The sequence below is a fragment of the Salvia hispanica genome, chromosome 1 (genome assembly GCF_029641045.1).
Source record: "Salvia hispanica isolate PSC_SH4W2 chromosome 1, Shi_PSC_v1, whole genome shotgun sequence".
Lineage (NCBI taxonomy): Eukaryota > Viridiplantae > Streptophyta > Magnoliopsida > Lamiales > Lamiaceae > Salvia > Salvia hispanica.
In genome coordinates, this window is record NC_142692.1 from 8,720,219 (window position 1) to 8,738,553 (window position 18,335).

Consider the following 18,335-nt stretch of genomic DNA (forward strand, 5'->3'; position numbering starts at 1 on the left):
GCTATTATTGATTCAAAGAAGCAAAACTCAGTGAAAATTGGCAGCTCTCAGTCGAACAGTGCTCAAACATACTTGGCATGTGGTTACATATATCTATATAATTATATTGCCATACATATACAACTCCACCTCATCTTTCTTGCATAATGCCCCGTTCCTAAATGCAGTACACAGGAGCTTTGACAGGGCGATAGACGAAAGGTCTCACAGCATGAGAATAGCCAGAGGGGTGCTCGTAACTGAACTTGACACCCTTACTTCCATCTCCCAGATGCGTGCAGTGGTTGTGGAAGCTGCTGATCGGCCTCGCTAGACAGGCATCCCAACGCTCACTCTCTGGCATCGTCTCAGCTACCGTGTATATCCCATTTGAATCCGTGAAAGCCTGGTAGTTTAGGACTTCCCCAGACTTTGTTATGCAGAGAACTGCCACCTCAGCACCTGCCCAGGAATTGGAAAACCCAGGATATCATGAACTAAGTAAAAAGAAGCAATGCATTTCATTATCCAGCTATACCAGGTTGTTGATTGAACTTGGTAAGCAATTGAAACAAAGCGAAAACATGTGTGCTAATTGAAATAAACCGTGCATATCAGCAAAAGACAAAATGAAAACTCTCTGTTATTATAGACCAATTTCATCTAGGATCTTTCATACAACGATGACACATAGAGTTCAAATCCTTGGACAGAAAATGTGGGATGGTGTGAAGAAATATTGGAGAAGGGGCTGCTGAATTGAAGCTAAGAGGAGAGTCTAGTCGCTTAGGTCTGTTGATGAGGTGACCCATGCTTTGGTGGTGAAGGAGGGGTACGAGCTTGATGCTGAGGAGCAGTGCGTGCTGTTGGAGCATAGAAAGTAGCAGTGGTGTTTGGTTTGAGTAATTGAAGTAGAGGAGTGAGCATAAGGATAAGCAAGAAGGGCGGACAAAATGAGATTCTTCAACTTATATGAGGACAATCCAACATTGCAGGTTCAGCAGAGGCAAACTTCTATGCGTCCAATCCGAACAAAAGCAGTTGTATCAATATTCTCAAAGAAGCACATTTGAAGGCAAGATAGGTGAATCAATCATTAAGTCATGAACTACTACTGCACATGATTCACCCCCAATTTCTAGATTAGTTCTCAAAACAGTCACTAACAAAGTGATTTCAATTTCAACAGCGATACATCCGAACCATCAACAAACCATTCTCTACTCAGCCAAACGAGTTTAGATTAAAAAAACTAATCATATCAATTTATACCACACAGAAAACTAGATCATAGAGAATCACAGTTACAAGATTTATAGTAGTACAGTATTTCTAAGGATACCTAAAATTGAACATAACCCCTAAACTGAACAGCTAGCTCGGTGACAAATTCACAAGATGAAATCAAGAAAAATATATGAGCTTTCCTGGTAAACGCATCAATGAGAAAGGGTGGTGGTCTTGCCTGCTAAAACGTGATCTTCGGGGCCGATGGAGGAGTCAGCGCACACGTCGCACACCACCCTGCCGTGGATTTCGCCGGTCCATGACGTCACTCCTTCTGCCATCAAAATCGCCATTAAAACCACCACAGTCAAAAGCTTGGACTCCATTTGGGAAATTTCAGGCGCAAGAGCCCGTTGCCGACAAAAAGGAAAGCGCCAACAAAAGTAATGCCTTTGTATACTAAAAAAAATTATCCAATCAAATAAATTAAGTACGCCTAGTTTAAAGAGTATACGAATGATTGGATTTTGGGTAATGAACATTTACGAAATCAGACCCAATACTACTATTTTAAAGTTGTACTCCTGTTTTGTGGTTAAATGGGCCTAGCTACTTGGCCATGGGCCCAATGTTAATGTTATAGATTGAAAATCATTTGACTCATTTACTGCAAAATTAAATGGGATATAAACATGAATACATTACTCAAAAGCGATAAAGACAACACACAACATTTTATTAGGTAAAGCAAAGCGGGTATTTAGGTTGTTGATTGGGGCGAAAGATCCCAAAATGCCTCTCATATTCGGGGCCGGGCTTCTCGTCCTCATCGAACATAGCGAATATATACGTCTCTATAGGAACGCCGGGCCTTTTGGGCGTCCCTTTCTTGACTGCTCGCATCAAATTAGTATTGTAAATCCTGGCATTCTCAACGCTGCTCGGATCTCCTCCCCCTTCCCCGTCCCTCACACTTTGTAGTCTCGGTTTTTTATTCGCCGTGGGATGCCCAGTCTCTGACACAGTCACGCCCGGTGTCGCTTCGGATTTCAACTCCCCTGATATTGGCGACGACGATGACTTAGCAAGGAGTTTCTCCATGGCTGCATAGACGGCGTCGACAGTGGCATGGAAAAGGTTGTCGTAGTAGACGCCGCCAAGCACGACGCCGCAGCCGGGCTGGAGAAGCGCGAAGGAGAGGTTGATGTGCTTCATGTCATGCATGTAGGAGAAGTAGGGGTAGACGTTGGCAAGCAGAGGGGCATTTGTGTCCCTCAGAAATTCCACGATGGGCTTTATGTACCACGTCACATTCGGTAGAAACTCCCCGTGGCTCGGAGGCGACGAATTTCCGAGAAGAGTTAATTTGATGGAGGTTGAGACGGCGATCTGCTTTTCAAGCCCGGCTTCGCAGAGAGCGTTGCGGATGTTCTTCATTGCCGGGAGGATCAGAGGGCCGTACTCTGATGAAGGCTCAACTTCGTTTCCAATCACAATGTATCGGAATTTTACGTCCGGATAGCTGGCTATGTTGGCCTGCGATTGCAGCATAAGACAAAGGCTCTTCAGCAATCAGTACACAAAATTTTATTCACCACCTACTCTAATACTACTCCCTCCGTCTCTCCCTAAACATTACACTCACATCTCATTTTAATTTTACTATACTACTATTATTTTGATTCCTCACAGATTTTAAGAAATAGTACTACATACGAATATAAAGAAAAATGGATTAAAAAATTAGTAGAATGTGAGTTTTATTTTAATTTTATACATGCAGTATAAGTTTTATAATAAAATATGTGTTAAACGAGTTAGTGAAATGTTAGGTCCATTTATCAAAAATAATAAATGAAAATTAGATATTTAACTGGGGATGTCATTTTACAAAAGTAATATTTTGTTTTGCCATTTCAAGATGTACACGATTTAAAAAGCTTATTTACCTTTTTTTTCATAATAGTATTTCATTAAATTATTACACTCCTATTTTATTATAAAATTAATATTAAACATTACAAAACTAATATTAAAGTTAAAGTAAGATCATATTCCATTATTTTTTATACTATTTTTTCTTCATATTTTTTTTAAACATACTAGTCAAAAAGAACTTTAAATTGTGGTTGTAGAGAGTACGTATTATTGTGAAAATTAGCTAAAGTAATCTAGAATAAAAAAACTGAACTAGCAGTTCCACGTCACCTGGACCCATTCGTCGGCATGGGACTGGTGTTTGGCTAGGTCGGGGAGATCGGCCTCTGGGATTCCGAGCATGAGCTCGATGCCAGAGCCGCATAGAGCCTCAAGAGTGGGCTTGTAGGGGTCGTAGATTCGCATTCTTTTGATGCCGTTCTGCTTGTATAGAGCTACCACATCTTCTGGACAAGGCAGATTTGATCCTAGCCGCCCATAGCAGACACCTACCTCAGCAACTGCAAAAAATGTTATATTTACAACGTTAAGAAACAATGGAGTATGTGTGTATTGTCTCGAGTATGGATAATGCAAATAAATGAACCTGTTGAGTGAATAGAGATGGTTATGATGAGAAGCCCCACCATGAGAATTGTAGACATGAACAAGTCTTTTTGTGAAGTAGCCATGGAGAAGCAAAATGAGTTTGCTATGGAGTACTAATTTCCCAAGTAATTTATAGAGGTGTGAGACGGTGAGAGCATTCGCAACACACAAGTCTCTTTAGTGGCGGACGCATAAATATTTATCGATATAGGGGCTGAGATTTCTGAATTTTATTTTAAAGTATATATTTGAGTAATTTAAATAATTTGTAGGGACTTTTACACTATAATTTATATTAAATTTGAATAAATTTTAAAAACAATTAATAGAAAAAAAAGTAAAAAAAACATTCATTGAGGGCTAATAGCATGTTTATATTTTTGTTATCAAATTAATTTCTATTTGCATCTTTTATTTTTCATTAATCTCGTATTTTAGTTAAATTGAATAATAATTCAATAAGATTTCATAAAAATTGAGTTCAAACTTAAAAAATGAATCGAAATTAAAGTAGTGACACTCGTGAATAGTTAAGTAAAGGAATTCATAATTATGGGTGCTATTTCTTAACTAAGAAATGAAATAAAAGTGGTGTGCGACTTATGAATATTATACTGCGTAATATGGATTTAAGGTCATGTTTGGTTGGTGTGAAAGTAAATTTGGCAAGGAAAATGATTCCTGGGAAAATGAATCCCGGGAATATGATTCCTAGTAACTTTACTTTCCTGTGTTTGGAAAATATCAAGATTTTAAATTTATATTTAATTTAAACACCAAACTAAAAATATACTTATTATTATTTTATTTATAAAAAGAATAATATTGTAAATTTTTTATTAAATTATTAATTACGAATAATAATAATTATATTATTATATTTATTATTACGATGGATAGTTTAAATATAGATTATCCATCATAATATATAATAATATAATTATAATTATAGTTACATGGAGTATTATAGTACTCATTTATTATAACAATAAATATAATTATTATTATATTATAATTATAATATTTATGAATATTATAATTGAATAAATTTTATAAATTAAAATTGCACTATGACTTTATTGATTAATTGTTAATTTATAAAATAAAATATTTATTATTTATTATAAGATTTATATTATTTAATTATATTTTAATTATTTAATAAATTATTATTATTATTATGAATTATTATAAAATAAGTTATAATTATGATAATTTTAATTATAGTTCTTTTATTATAGTGAAAATAGGTATGATTTATAATTTTAAATTATTTAAAAAAATTGTAATTATTATTATTATTATTATTATTACTATTACTATTACTATTATTATGTTATTATTATTATTATCATTATTATTAATAAAACTATACTATATTGCTTAAATGTGTAAGAATCCTAAAATTGGGAAAAAGAATACCTAAGAAAAGTTAGGATTCAGAATCCTAGAAAGTTGTACCAACTTTCCTTGTTCTCGGATTCTGATTACTTTCTCAGTTTGATTAAAAATCGAAACAAACACAGAAATTTAAAATTTAAGGAATCAGATTACTTTTCCAAACAGAATCCTGACAACCAAACATGGCCTAAAGGATAGGCCGTGGTAGCAATGATTTGGAACTAAATATACCCTAGTGTGATTTTTAAAAAAAACCCTAATGTGATTTTAAAAAAAAATTATTTGTGCCAAGTTGATCTCTGTATTGATCGATGTTAGTATTATATATGGTCTACGTTCGAAAACAATTAATTCAATTACCCCACCTTCGATGCCACCCGTGACTAAATTGACACAATATTTGTACACATATGGAGAAAGTTGTGTTATTGCTTTTTCCTTTTAACATTAAGCTAAATGAACAAGAAATAAGAAATATGGTAGGTCTTCAGATTGGCATTATATATTTTACTTGTGCTCTATATTTTTGAGGTGGGCTTGATTTATATAACAATCGTGATTCCTGAACCTGACGAAGACTTAAAAAGATAACTACAGCTGGCAAGTATAGCAGTAAGCAATGATGGTAAAGATTTCACTTGCAGTTTAATTTAATTTACAGTACTCCCTCCGTCCGCGAACAGGAATCCCATTTTTCATTTTAGTCTGTCCGTGAATAAAAGTCTCGGTTCATTTTCACTATAAATGGTAATAGAGTCTCACATTTCACTAACTCATTCCACTCACATTTCATTTAAAACTTATATATATACAAGTGAAACTCATATTCCACTAACTTATTTCTATCCATTTTTCTTAATATTTCTTAAAACTTGTGTCGCCAATAAATAGGACTGCTAATGGCAGAGGGAGTACTTCATAATCTATACAATCAAAAGGGATAATTGGATGAAAGTACTTTTATACCTTTTTGAGGGAAATTGAGAAGCTGATGTGTAATAGCTGTATTTACTTTTTTTTATAATTGTTATTGTATTTTTTAATAATATTGTGCAGATTCTAAATAGAGAGAGGGAGACAGGTTAGACAAAGAGGCAGACAAATATCATTGTGCAGGTCTAATGAAACATTAGCTTCTAAAAAAAATTAAACACTTATATAAACACACCATTAACTGAGGAGTGAATATATCATTGTGCAGGTCTAATGAAACATTAGCTTCTAAAAAAAATTAAACACTTATATAAACGCACCATTAACTGAGGAGTGAATGTGCATTGTTGTGGACTGATTTTTTTTATTTTTGATTGTAGCATTATTGTCGACTAATTTTTTATTTTCGAGAGCTTCAAGTTTTTCAATTTTTGAGAATAGTTTTCCTTGAATCACACCTTCCAAATTTGTTCTTCAATCCATTAATATAACTGTAATTTTTTGACTGGTGAAAATAACAAACTCATGGTAACGTTCGTGATATTATTTAATTTTAAAGTTCGTGAAATAATACAACTTTTTGAAAATTCCTTGATATTATGTGTCAATATCCCTAAAAGAAAATAACTCAATTTAGTTGAAATATCTCAATAAGGAATACAACTCATTTAGCTGGGACGCAGAAAGTAAAATGAGTGGAAAAAGTTAGTGAAATATGGTTCCCATTTATATACTCCCTTCGTCTCATAAAAATATGGACAATTGTATGGCATAGAAATTAAGATAAAATTGGTAAAGTAAGAGAGATGAGGAAAATGATAGTTAAGGTAGTGTTAGTGAATAGTGAGACTCTTATTATTAATAATACTCCCCTTTCCATAGTAGTGGAGTCATTTATCTTTTTATAAAAATCAACAAATTTCTTCTCACTTACTTAATTCTCTCTTTTCTCTCAACCTTTTGCATTTCCTACTTTATTCTACCTTTACTCAACTCACTTACACAATAAGTCGTGTGCCGAAAAAAAATGCCCCCACTACTATGGAAAGGAAGGAGTAGTATTTAATGGTGGTATAAGTTATAAATAAGTTGATGTATAAAAGTAATAAATTGGGATAACCTTCCAAAAACGGAATGCACATATTTTTGTGGGACGAACGAAAATGGAAAGTGAACATATTTTATGGGATGAAGAGAATATATTAGTTTTAAATTAAATGTGAGTGTAATGAGTTAATGGAATGTAAGACCTATATACCGTTTATAGTAAAACTAAACTAAGACGCTTATTTATGGACGGACCAAAATAGAAAAACGAGACTCCTATTCGCGGGCAGAGGGATTATCTTTTTTTATATTAATATTAGATTTTTTTCATTTTTTTTATATTGTACAATATGAGAATAATATGATTCCACAGTTTATACTGCCGACAAAATATCAAAATTAATCATGTTCACGTCCGGTTAATAGGTCTACAATAATAGGTTCCACTTTACTCCAAAAAAAATAAAAAAGTTTCTTCAATTATTTCCCATAGGTCTGATAGGTCAACAAACTACAATAATAGGTTCCACCTTACTCCAAAACAAGTTTCTGCTATTAATAAAAAAAATAATAGGAGTAATAAAGTTTCTACTATTGTTTCCTAATACAAATAAAGAACCATACAATACAATTCTATCAAAGTCAAGTTAATTTGTTTGTTTCTCTAATTATAGGTGCACATAAAGAATTATCGTAATAAGTTAAAATTTAAATAATTTAAATTTTATTTCCATATTGAAAATAGTTCAATAAAACAAAATGCATATAGTAATTATAATACATAGCATGAATAGGAAGCACCTATTAATTTGTTTGTTTCTCTAATTATAGGTGCACATAAAGAATTATCGTAATAAGTTAAAATTTAAATAATTTAAATTTCATTTCCATATTGAAAATAGTTCAATAAACAAAATGCATATAGTAATTATAATACATAGCATGCATAGGAAGCACCTAAGAGTGTCCACAATAGGGAGGACACGGTGTCCGCCGCGGAGTTGGCGGCGGCGCGCCTCCCTATAATGGCGGACACTTGAGGCGCGGCGGGAGGCGGCTGACAACACAGGGCCGACTAGTCAGCCTGGACGCGGCGTTGAGAGAGAAAGGGTTGGGCGCGGGGAGCGGGGCCCTATTGCGTGGAAACGGCGAGCCGCAGCTCTGACATGGCTGTGGGAAAAGGGGCACGGCGGTGGGGAGAGTGTCCACTCCTACTATGGACACTCTAAGCCGCCACTCTGGAGCCGCCACTCTGGCTCCATGGCATTAAAACATCGATCTGCCACCAATGTCAAAATTTTGGTTCGCTTAAAGACATGGGTAATATATTTGATTCACAAACCGTACGCGTCCTAATCAACACATGATGGCCTACGATTAACATATGGTTAATTTATTAGCAACTTAATATGTACTCCTTCAGTTCCATAGAATATATTCAGTGAAAATAATATGAATTTTAATGCGTAATTGATTAAATAAGATAGAAGAAGAAAAAATAGTTAAAATAATATAGCAGATAGCAATGGCATAGCTCATAAATAATGAAGTGAAAAAAGAAAAAAAAAGTTTCTATAGATAAAAATGAATTATTTCTATGAAATGGAAAAAAAACTGAAATTCAGTCTATTTCCATCGGGTGGGGAAGTAATATAATTGCATATTTAAAGTTGGTAGACTGTAGTTCAACTCTTCAGATACCATATTAGTAGTACTAGGCAATCTGCAGATCAAAACATAGTTAGGCCAAAAAATGAAAGAGTAAATGAGATGCAATATTCACCGTTGTACATTTCGACTTCAATCACATTTGAATGTATTATATTATCCATATTTTACATGAATCTAACTTGTGATTAATTACATTGTACTGACTCTGAATTTTAAGTTGGATTGCTCGTGACCCTTCTAGACATTTCTTGGAAATTTACTTGGAATGCTAATTCTTTTGAGAGTATTATATATAGTCAATCTGAGAATTACTGAATTGACTCATTTCATTTTTACAAAAAAATTATCCAATTTGTTTAACAACCACTCACTTCAAAGTTGAACAAGAAAATCTTGGTTTGTTATGCTTTTAACTTATTAATTTGGACGAAGTGAAGCCAAGCCCCACATTGAAAAGGACGATCACATGATTTTTATTGACTTAATTGATCAATTACTAGATAAAAACTCATATATTCGCAATGCTGTGACGCTTCTATAGATGTGTTACCATCACTCCTATATTATTCTGGAGCCCAAAGAATGTGTGGATGGCTTTTCTTTGTTTACTTTACTCTTGAGAAGACAAAATACCTCATCAACTTTATATATTACCCTTTATCGATTTCCAAACAATCCTCATCATCAACAAAACCAAATTGCAATTTATTAACAACTATATGGAGTCCAATTTCTTAGTAGTATTTCCTTTTCCACTCATGCTTTTAACTATTTTAACCATCTTCTTCTCTCTCACCTCATCTCAACCAATCGATTCAAACAGTGATCAAGATGCTCTACTAGCTTTCAAAAAATCCATCACAAATGGTGCCTTGAGCAACAAATGGCTCACCAACACCTCCATCTGCGACTGGGCCGGCGTCTCGTGCGGTAGCAAACACCGCAGGGTCACATCACTCAGCCTCACCGGCTTCGGACTCGAGGGAAACCTCACTCCACATCTCGGAAACCTAACATTTCTCCAGTCCCTGGACATCAGCTCCAACAGTTTGACTGGCGTCTTACCAACTGAGCTGTCCAAACTGCAGCGTTTGCAGGAAATAAATGCGGCTTCCAACAACCTGAGTGGAGAGATTCCAAAGGGTATCTTCACAAACATGTCAGCGTTGGTGGAGATTGATCTGAGCAATAATAAGCTGTCGGGCGGGCTCCCAAGTGATATGTGTAGTAATACTCCCAAACTCAAGAGATTGTTTCTCAGAGAGAATCAAATTTATGGGAATATTCCGATGAGTATAGACATGTGTATAGAGATGGAGGAGCTGAGCTTGTCGACCAACCGCTTCAATGGAAACATACCAATTGGAATTGGCAATTTGAGCATGCTTACGCTTTTATCTATGTATGATAATGATCTCCAAGGTACTTACTAATCTGATGTATAATTTTACATTGATTTAACATCTTGATTGAGCTTATTTTTCAAAGTTTTGTAGGAAATATTCCGTCTTCTATCTTCAACATTTCATCGTTGGAATCGATGTACCTCTTCAGCAATCGTCTGTCTGGAAACATCCCCTCCAAGTTGAACAATTTACCCAACCTCAGTGAGTTGTATCTTTACGAAAACAACTTAGAAGGTACGTTCAACAACTGCGAACCACCTACTTTGTCAATTTTTGAACAAGTAGTCAATTTTATATTTAAAATGAAAGTCTTATTTGATAATTCCACATGTTATTGGTTTAAGTTAACTTTATGGAGTAACAATTACTAGCACAGTAATTAATTAGACATTGTCGTTATCCTATGATAAATTGACATGTGGCATACCAAAGGAGATTGGATCTCTCTCATCAAAGGAGAATGGAGATTTGATAATCCAATTAATAAATTCTAATTATAGAAATCACTTTTACAATATTTTACTTTTAATATGTTTAATATATACTCCTTCAATCCCATAATAAATGTTATACATTTTTTTAGTTTGTCCAACAAAATATGTCACATTTTATTTTTTGAAAAAAAGTTCTTTTTCACATTAATACAAATATAGGGTATTTTTTCTCTCCACTCAACATACAAAATAACATCTCTTAAAATCTCGTGTCATTATCCAAGTGTGCCATATGTTATGAGACGTAGGGAGTACTTTATTCGTCCAATTTAGTTGAGTCTTATTTTTGTTGGGATTTATTCGCTTTTATTTACTATTGAAGCTGCCCTACAAGTGTATGAGACTAATGCAACAATGACAAGTAAAAATACTTTATCGCACAAAGACTAATGTGTCAACTCAACTACTGCGAATCAATCTCAACTACTGTCTAAAAACCAAAAAGAATTCTTTCTTGGTTTAAAACTAATACTTCAATGAAATTATATTAAAAACAAGTAAAACTGCAAATAAATGAAAAACAATTAAATATGATGCGGAAAGTATGGAATGAACGTTGAATTATAGGATCTAATGTATAATTAACAAAAAGCTACTCCCTCCGTCCCACAAAAAATGTCACATTTATTGGACGACACGAGATTTTAGGAAGTTTTATTTTATGTGTTAAGTGGAGAGAGAATATATAATATTTATATTAATGTGAGAGAGAATTTTTTTCATAAATGGAAATATGACATCTTTAGTGACACAAACTAAAAAGGAAAGCTAGATATTTTTTATTGGACGGAGAAAATATTATCTAACTGATTTCCTTGTTTTGAGTAATCTCTAGAGTTGCTAAGTATGTCACTTATAAACCCCCGCCTGAGGTGAGAAGGGTCTTTTCTTATGATTGAAATGTAGGCTATTTGATTAGGTGATTTAATATGACTAAAGTGACTAAAATTTCCAGCATGCATAAAATTCTAGAAATTACACATACCATATTTATCTAACTTCAACCATTTTCACTACAAATCCAAGTGATTACTAGCATTTGACTAGTTTCTTCGATTTATTATCCACTTTCTTTCTACTCCCCATCTATGAACGTTTGTGTATATTTTAATTGGTGCGAATTTTAAGAAATATGGAGAAAGAGTGAAAAAAATTAGTGGAACGTGAGTTTCACATTTATATACTCCATTAGTTTTATAAAAGAATTGTGAGTATATGAGTTAGTAGAAAGTGAGCTCTATTACCAAAATAAAAAATAAAAAAATAAAAGCAAAGTGGACAATATTTCGTGGACGGACCGAAATGCCAAAAATTGACAACATTTCACGAACGGATGTAGTATCTTTTATTTATTTATTTTTTCTTTTACTTTCATCATTTGTTCTTCATACAACCACATCTAAATGATATCTTCATTCAACTATAGTCTCCCAACTCTAATTTTTTCATACTTTTCTAGGGGTAGAGTCTAGCATTCCCAACCTAATTGATTAATTTGTCAAATAAAAATACTTAAAAGTTAAAGCTCAAAATTGGCTAAAGATAAGATTTACAATGATGGTCTAAAGTTCTCTGCTATATCTAAAGTCGCTATATAGACTTAAGAATATCAGGAGTATGTTCTAGAAACATATATCACCATTAATGATACAACACACACGAAAGATGATTAAGACTCAATTTCTAATTAGGTAATAACATGAATCAAGATAAACAAACATATCGTTACTTATGCACCTATTACTCAAACTCTTGATAGCTCAAAAAATGAATGACTTTTTTTTTATAATTAACAACTAGTCTTACCCATGAATTTCACATTCAATAAGTTAATTTTCAATCTGCCACCCACCCAAATCAATAAAAATTCTCAAGAGTACCCACAAAAATACCAACAAAACAAAAACAAAAGCAAATAGCAAACAAACTAAAACAATCAAATACCAAAAACATAAATAAATAAATAAATAATACTCCCTCCGTCCCAGTTTTATAGTCACATTTTGCCATAAAAGTCCGTCCTACATTTATAGTCACATTTAGAATTTTCCATATTTATTCACTAAAATTACACCCAAATGCCATTATCAACACAAAAATAAACCAAAACAAAAATAAAAAACCAAAAAGTTAACAAGGGACCCACCTTCAACCAACTCACTTAATTTATTACACACTCTTTCATCTCACTTCATTTATTACACACCCCACCATCTCACTCTTCCATCTCACTTCATTTATTACACACTCTACCATCTCACTTCATTAATTACACACTCCACCAATTCCTTAAAACCCGTGCCCTAACTAAATGCGACTATAAATGTGGGACGGAGGGAGTAATAATAATAATAATAATAATAATAATAATAATAATAATAATAATAATAATAATAATAATAATAAATAAATAAATAAAGAAGTAAAGTTATAATTTCATAAGACTCACTATCCACCGTATCACCCCAAAACATCCCAATAATCACACCCAATAATAGATTAAATATGACTAAAATCATACTTCATCCATCCACGAAAAATAGACAAGTTTTGCCATTTTGGTTCGTCCACAAAAAATAGACTAAGTTTCAAAAAGTAAAGTGTTCAACCAATACGAACCCTACACATCATTATAAATGTGGACCCCACAATCCACTAACACTCATTTCATTACATTTTCTCTCCATCTCTCTCACTTTACCAATTATACATTAATACCCGTGTCATTCACAATCTTGTTTATTTTCTTGGACAGAGGGAGTACGAGACTACATTCTAAAACCATGCAAAATCCTAGTATATATCAGGGATGTTTATCTTAGTTGAGTCGTATTCTTTTATGCAATGTTTATCTTAATTGATTCATTTTCCTTTATGACAAAAAATAACACATTTAATCGCTCATACTCCCTCCGTCCCGCTACAAGTGAGACGCTCCAAATCGGACGTTGTTTTGCAAAAATGATAATAAATAGTTAGAGTATAAATATATAAGTAAAATAAGTAAGATAATACTGTATATACGACTCTCTTCTATATTATTTTCTCTCATAATTTACTTTCTTTCCACTTTAACTATTTATTATCATCTTTGCTAAACAACGGCAAAAAAGAAACGTCTCACTTGTAGTGGGATAGAGGGAATACTTTTTTTTTTCTAGTATGACACCTTTTCTTATCTCTCCCTTATTTTATTCTTATTTATTCCAATTAAAACAATTTCTTAATATGTGTGCTAAAAAAAATACCCCAATCAAGTTGGGACCGAAGGTGTATCACCTAAAATGTTTGTGATAACTATTGTAATTCCCATCACCAAATTCTATTTAAAACTTAAGTTTGTAATGTACTATATATATCACTCCATGCATTATGTTCCCATTTAGTATCGAACCTCAAAAATATGTTTCAAATTAGTAACAGTTTCGACTGTATAATTAGTTTTCGTATGTAACGTTGTCGATTTCATAAAATAGGTCACATACCAAAGCAAATTGGGAACCTCACTTCCCTACTAAACCTGGATCTTGCTTACAATAAGTTGGCAGGTACGTTTAAAAACATTTCATTCCATTCATATATATATATATACAATGCCTATATTTCTTGTGCTTCAATCATTCTTATATTTTATGGCTAAAACTTTCAGTAATAATCCAAAATGGTGTCATCTTTATGTAGTTGAGAAGAAAATACATTTCTTGTGCTTCAATCATTCTTATATTTTATGGCTAAAACTTTCAGTAATAATCCAAAATGGTGTCATTTTTATGTAGTTGAGAAGAAAATCTTGTTTTCTCCTATTTGTTTTAGGGTTGATCTTATTTTCCATATTTTTAAAAAATTCATATAACCCGTATTTTCTCTTTAAAAAATCCCCAAACCTTTAAAAAATTCGATTGATGTCCCGTTTGACATATTTATAATTTATGCGATGAAATGTGTTAGTTTGCTGGTATTTTAGGTGGATCCATGTAAGACTCTGTTACAGGTAATTGATGATTGAAAATATGAGAAAGCATGAGTTGAGAACATTCTTTTATAAAATCGAATGACTATCTGCACACTATATATTGTATTGAATGTCCATTTACGGTAGGTGAATTGCCGGGAGAGCTTGGTAATCTAGCAAAACTCGAGTCTCTATTTGCATCGTTCAACGATTTCTTATCTGGTTCCATCCCATCTTCCATATTCAACTTATCAAACTTGAAGACACTCCATCTTCAACAGAATCAATTTTCCGGCACTCTTCCTCGGAACATGGGGCTCTCGCTTGTCAGTCTCGAGGAGCTCTGCTTATTTTTCAATAGACTCACCGGACAAATTCCAACCTCTATCACCAATGCTTCTCAGCTTACTGTCCTAGAACTAAATTTAAACTCATTCACTGGCCCCATTCCTGACTTTGGTAATCTAAGGCAGCTTCAAACCCTTCGCCTTTGGGAAAATAATCTGACCGGGGCAGAATCGCCAAATCAAGAAATAGGGTTTCTGTCTGGTTTAACAAACTGCCGCAATTTGATGCACTTGGAAATATCAAACAATTCATTGATGAATGGGGTTCTCCCAGCTTCGGTTGGGAATCTTTCTACTTCTCTTGTCACTTTTGCAGCATCTAATTGCAGCATTAGAGGCCTCATTCCTTCTCAAATTGGAAATTTAAGCAGTTTGCAAACCTTAGATTTATCTAGGAATCAACTCACAGGATTGATCCCAACAACAATGGGAAAACTGGTGCAACTTGGGAAGTTGTATCTTTATGATAACCAGCTGCAAGGATATATCCCTCATAATATTTGCCAAATCAATAGTTTGCTAGAGTTACTCTTGAATGGTAATATGTTCACAGGTTCAATACCTGAATGTTTGGGAGATATCAAGTCCCTTCAAAGAGTCTCTATTGCCTCAAACAAGCTGAATTCTACACTTCCTTTCAACTTTTTAAGTCTTCAAAACCTCATAGCTCTCCACTTGTCCTCAAACTACTTGACTGGTCTAATTCCTGATCAAATCTCAAGTTTGAGGGCTATCAACACCCTAGACTTGTCTTATAACCTGTTTTTAGGAAACATTCCAAACACAACTGCTGATTTGGAATCTCTTGAGTTCCTGTATTTGTCAAATAATATGTTGAATGGATCCATCCCTGAATCTTTGGGGGAGGTGAGAGGCTTGAGGGAACTAGATCTATCCAGTAATAATCTCTCTGGTTTGATACCTGTCTCCTTAGAGAATCTCGATCTCAAATCGTTTAACGTCTCTCACAACAAATTGGAAGGACAGATTCCTGACAAGGGTTGCTTCGCCAACTTCACCGCTGAATCTTTTTCTCAAAACCCTGAACTATGCGGCGCTGCCAGATTTCAAGTGCCACCTTGTCCGAGAAAGCATGGAAGATCAAGATCGGAACAAATTGCTCTGATAATGAAATATGCTTTGCCTCCCTTGGTCGGAGCTTTGATTTTCGTACTGATCGTGGTCTTCCTGATAAAGAGACGCCAGCAGAAAAAGGCGGCGCCAGCTTCTGCTGACGCCTCATCAGTTGGAGTCCCATGGAAGATCGTCTCGGAGAGAGAACTCACACATGGGACGAGTTCCTTTAGTGAGATAAACCTACTCGGGAAAGGGAGCTATGGTTCAGTGTTCAAAGCAATGCTTGCGGATGACACAACTGTCGCAGTGAAAGTGTTCAACTTGGAATCAGAAGGAGCGCTGAAGAGCTTCGACACAGAGAGTCGCATACTGAGCACTATTCGCCACAGGAACTTGATCAAGATACTTGGTTGCTGCAGCAATGCGCAGTTCAAGGCCTTGATTCTAGATTACATGCCTAATGGGTGTCTGGACAAATGGCTGCATTCGGATGGGCATGTTTTGGATCTGATGCAGAGGCTGAATATAGCCATAGACGTCGCGCTGGCCTTGGAATATCTTCATCACAATCACACGTTCACCGTCGTGCATTGTGATTTAAAGCCGAACAATGTGTTGCTTGACGAAGATATGACTGCTCATGTTGGGGATTTTGGCATTTCTAAGCTTTTTGAGGATAGGGAAGCTGTGGTTAATACTATGACCATGGCAACTATTGGTTATGCAGCACCAGGTAATCTTTATTTCAATATAATACTAGTTTCTATATATCTTGTTGTGAGTAATGAAAAAATTGATAAACATGTGTAATGTTACAAACAGAATATGGATCAGAAGGAAAAGTATCCACGAGCGGGGATGTATACAGCTATGGGATACTATTGTTGGAGATTTTTACGAGTACGAAGCCAACAGATGATATGTTCAGCGTGGAAATGGGCCTGAAGGAGTGGGTGAACAATGCATTACAAGAAAATGGAATAAGTGAAGTTGTGGCGCCTGGTTTGCTATCAAGAGAAGATCGGCATTTCTCTGCAAAGGAGCAATGTGTTGTGTCTATTTTTGATTTGGCGATGAAATGTTTGGCCTTCTCGGCCGAGGAAAGGATCAACATGATGCAAGTTGCAGCTGCACTGCAGAAGTTCAAAGCTATAGTAGAAGCAGCCACGAAGAGGCGAACGAGTTCTTGAATATGTACCATCGTTATGAACTTTTTTTCCTCATGATGACTCAAACGCTCAGCAAAAAGTTACAACTTGATTTCCACTCCCAAATTGCAAAGGAAGAAGCTTAATTTATCAAAAATTTAACCACACCTTTAATCATATAGTGAATTGTGGTTTCACGTGTACTAAGTTGATCACCTTGTGCACAAGGCTTGTCTAGTGAAGAGAGTCAGTAAATATCTCTATAAGCACCATTATATGTGGACTACTAACAATGCCCCACTGATTTCCTTCCATTTCTCTTTTTAAAGTTGAGGTGCCTCTAAAACTACTTAAATCTTGTTGGTTCTCACTTATATTCATAACATAAGAAATTTTTTAAATGTATTAAATAAATCGAACATAATCTAGATTTAGTAGATCTATGCATTTTAGAAAAATGACTAAAAACAAGTAAAACATAAGCAGAGCCTCACAAAAATACCGGCGAGATTGAAGAAAAAGAATATATATGAACTTATTGTGGTTCAACTATTTAATCAAATATAGTTGGGCGAAACAAGAATGTCCAGAAATACATACCCTTCATTGTTCAGACATTCCAACAAATCACCTGGGCCTCGTTTGGAGAGCTACTTTAATTTTCATAGCTAATTGCTGTGTTAACCTTTATAGCCTACTTTATTGAAATTAGCAGATTTAATTTAATATAAGAAACTGGAAAATAATTGAGTCGCTTTGGCCGAGTGGTTAAGGCGTGTGCCTGCTAAGTACATGGGGTTTCCCCGCGAGAGTTCGAATCTCTCAGGCGACGAATTTTTTATACTTAAATTTTCTTTTTAAATATTAAGAAATAATTATTGAGTTAGACAATAATAGGTACACTAGTAGTAGTAGTAGTATAGTATTTTATTTAAACAACGTTTACCCAAACCCTTCTTCTTACTACTATAAATTATGACAGTAGATAATTTGATGGAAAAACTAAATAATAATAAATGTGCTTTGTCTAAAATACTGGAAAAAACATTTATCCAAATCAAAGCTTACGTTAAATTATGACAGTGATTATTTGATGATTAAATGATGTGTCACTTAATTTAGCCAAT

The 18,335-nt window shown here is 34.3% G+C and overlaps 3 protein-coding genes and 1 non-coding gene across 6 annotated transcripts; 2 read left to right on the plus strand and 2 right to left on the minus strand.

Moving 5' to 3' along the window:
• Positions 1-11: 11 nt before the first annotated feature.
• Positions 12-1,773, minus strand: LOC125222949 (uncharacterized). The gene is made up of 2 exons (XM_048125855.2): positions 1,445-1,773; positions 12-441 (listed from the first exon to the last, which is right to left on the minus strand). The coding sequence occupies exons 1-2, from the start codon at positions 1,746-1,748 to the stop codon at positions 158-160; spliced, it is 588 nt and encodes a 195-aa protein (XP_047981812.2). The 5' UTR covers positions 1,749-1,773; the 3' UTR covers positions 12-157.
• A 96-nt stretch (positions 1,774-1,869) lies between these two features.
• Positions 1,870-3,893, minus strand: LOC125222948 (glucan endo-1,3-beta-glucosidase, acidic-like). The gene is made up of 3 exons (XM_048125853.2): positions 3,731-3,893; positions 3,415-3,644; positions 1,870-2,742 (listed from the first exon to the last, which is right to left on the minus strand). The coding sequence occupies exons 1-3, from the start codon at positions 3,813-3,815 to the stop codon at positions 1,945-1,947; spliced, it is 1,113 nt and encodes a 370-aa protein (XP_047981810.1). The 5' UTR covers positions 3,816-3,893; the 3' UTR covers positions 1,870-1,944.
• A 5,562-nt stretch (positions 3,894-9,455) lies between these two features.
• Positions 9,456-17,326, plus strand: LOC125219661 (uncharacterized). Of its 3 annotated transcripts, none has more exons than XM_089062718.1 (6): positions 9,456-10,206; positions 10,281-10,424; positions 13,440-13,505; positions 14,161-14,232; positions 14,784-16,793; positions 16,883-17,326. In XM_089062718.1, the coding sequence occupies exons 1-6, from the start codon at positions 9,504-9,506 to the stop codon at positions 17,248-17,250; spliced, it is 3,363 nt and encodes a 1,120-aa protein (XP_088918844.1). In that variant the 5' UTR covers positions 9,456-9,503; the 3' UTR covers positions 17,251-17,326. The 3 variants fall into 3 exon arrangements, with proteins under 3 accessions (XP_088918844.1, XP_088918845.1, XP_047977660.2); XM_089062719.1 differs by having other exon boundaries at positions 9,456-10,186; positions 10,273-10,424; XM_048121703.2 differs by lacking the exon at positions 13,440-13,505.
• Positions 17,327-17,958: 632 nt separating this feature from the next.
• Positions 17,959-18,040, plus strand: TRNAS-GCU (transfer RNA serine (anticodon GCU)). The gene has a single exon. It is a non-coding gene; the product is annotated as a tRNA-Ser (tRNA).
• The last annotated feature ends 295 nt before the right edge of the window (positions 18,041-18,335 follow it).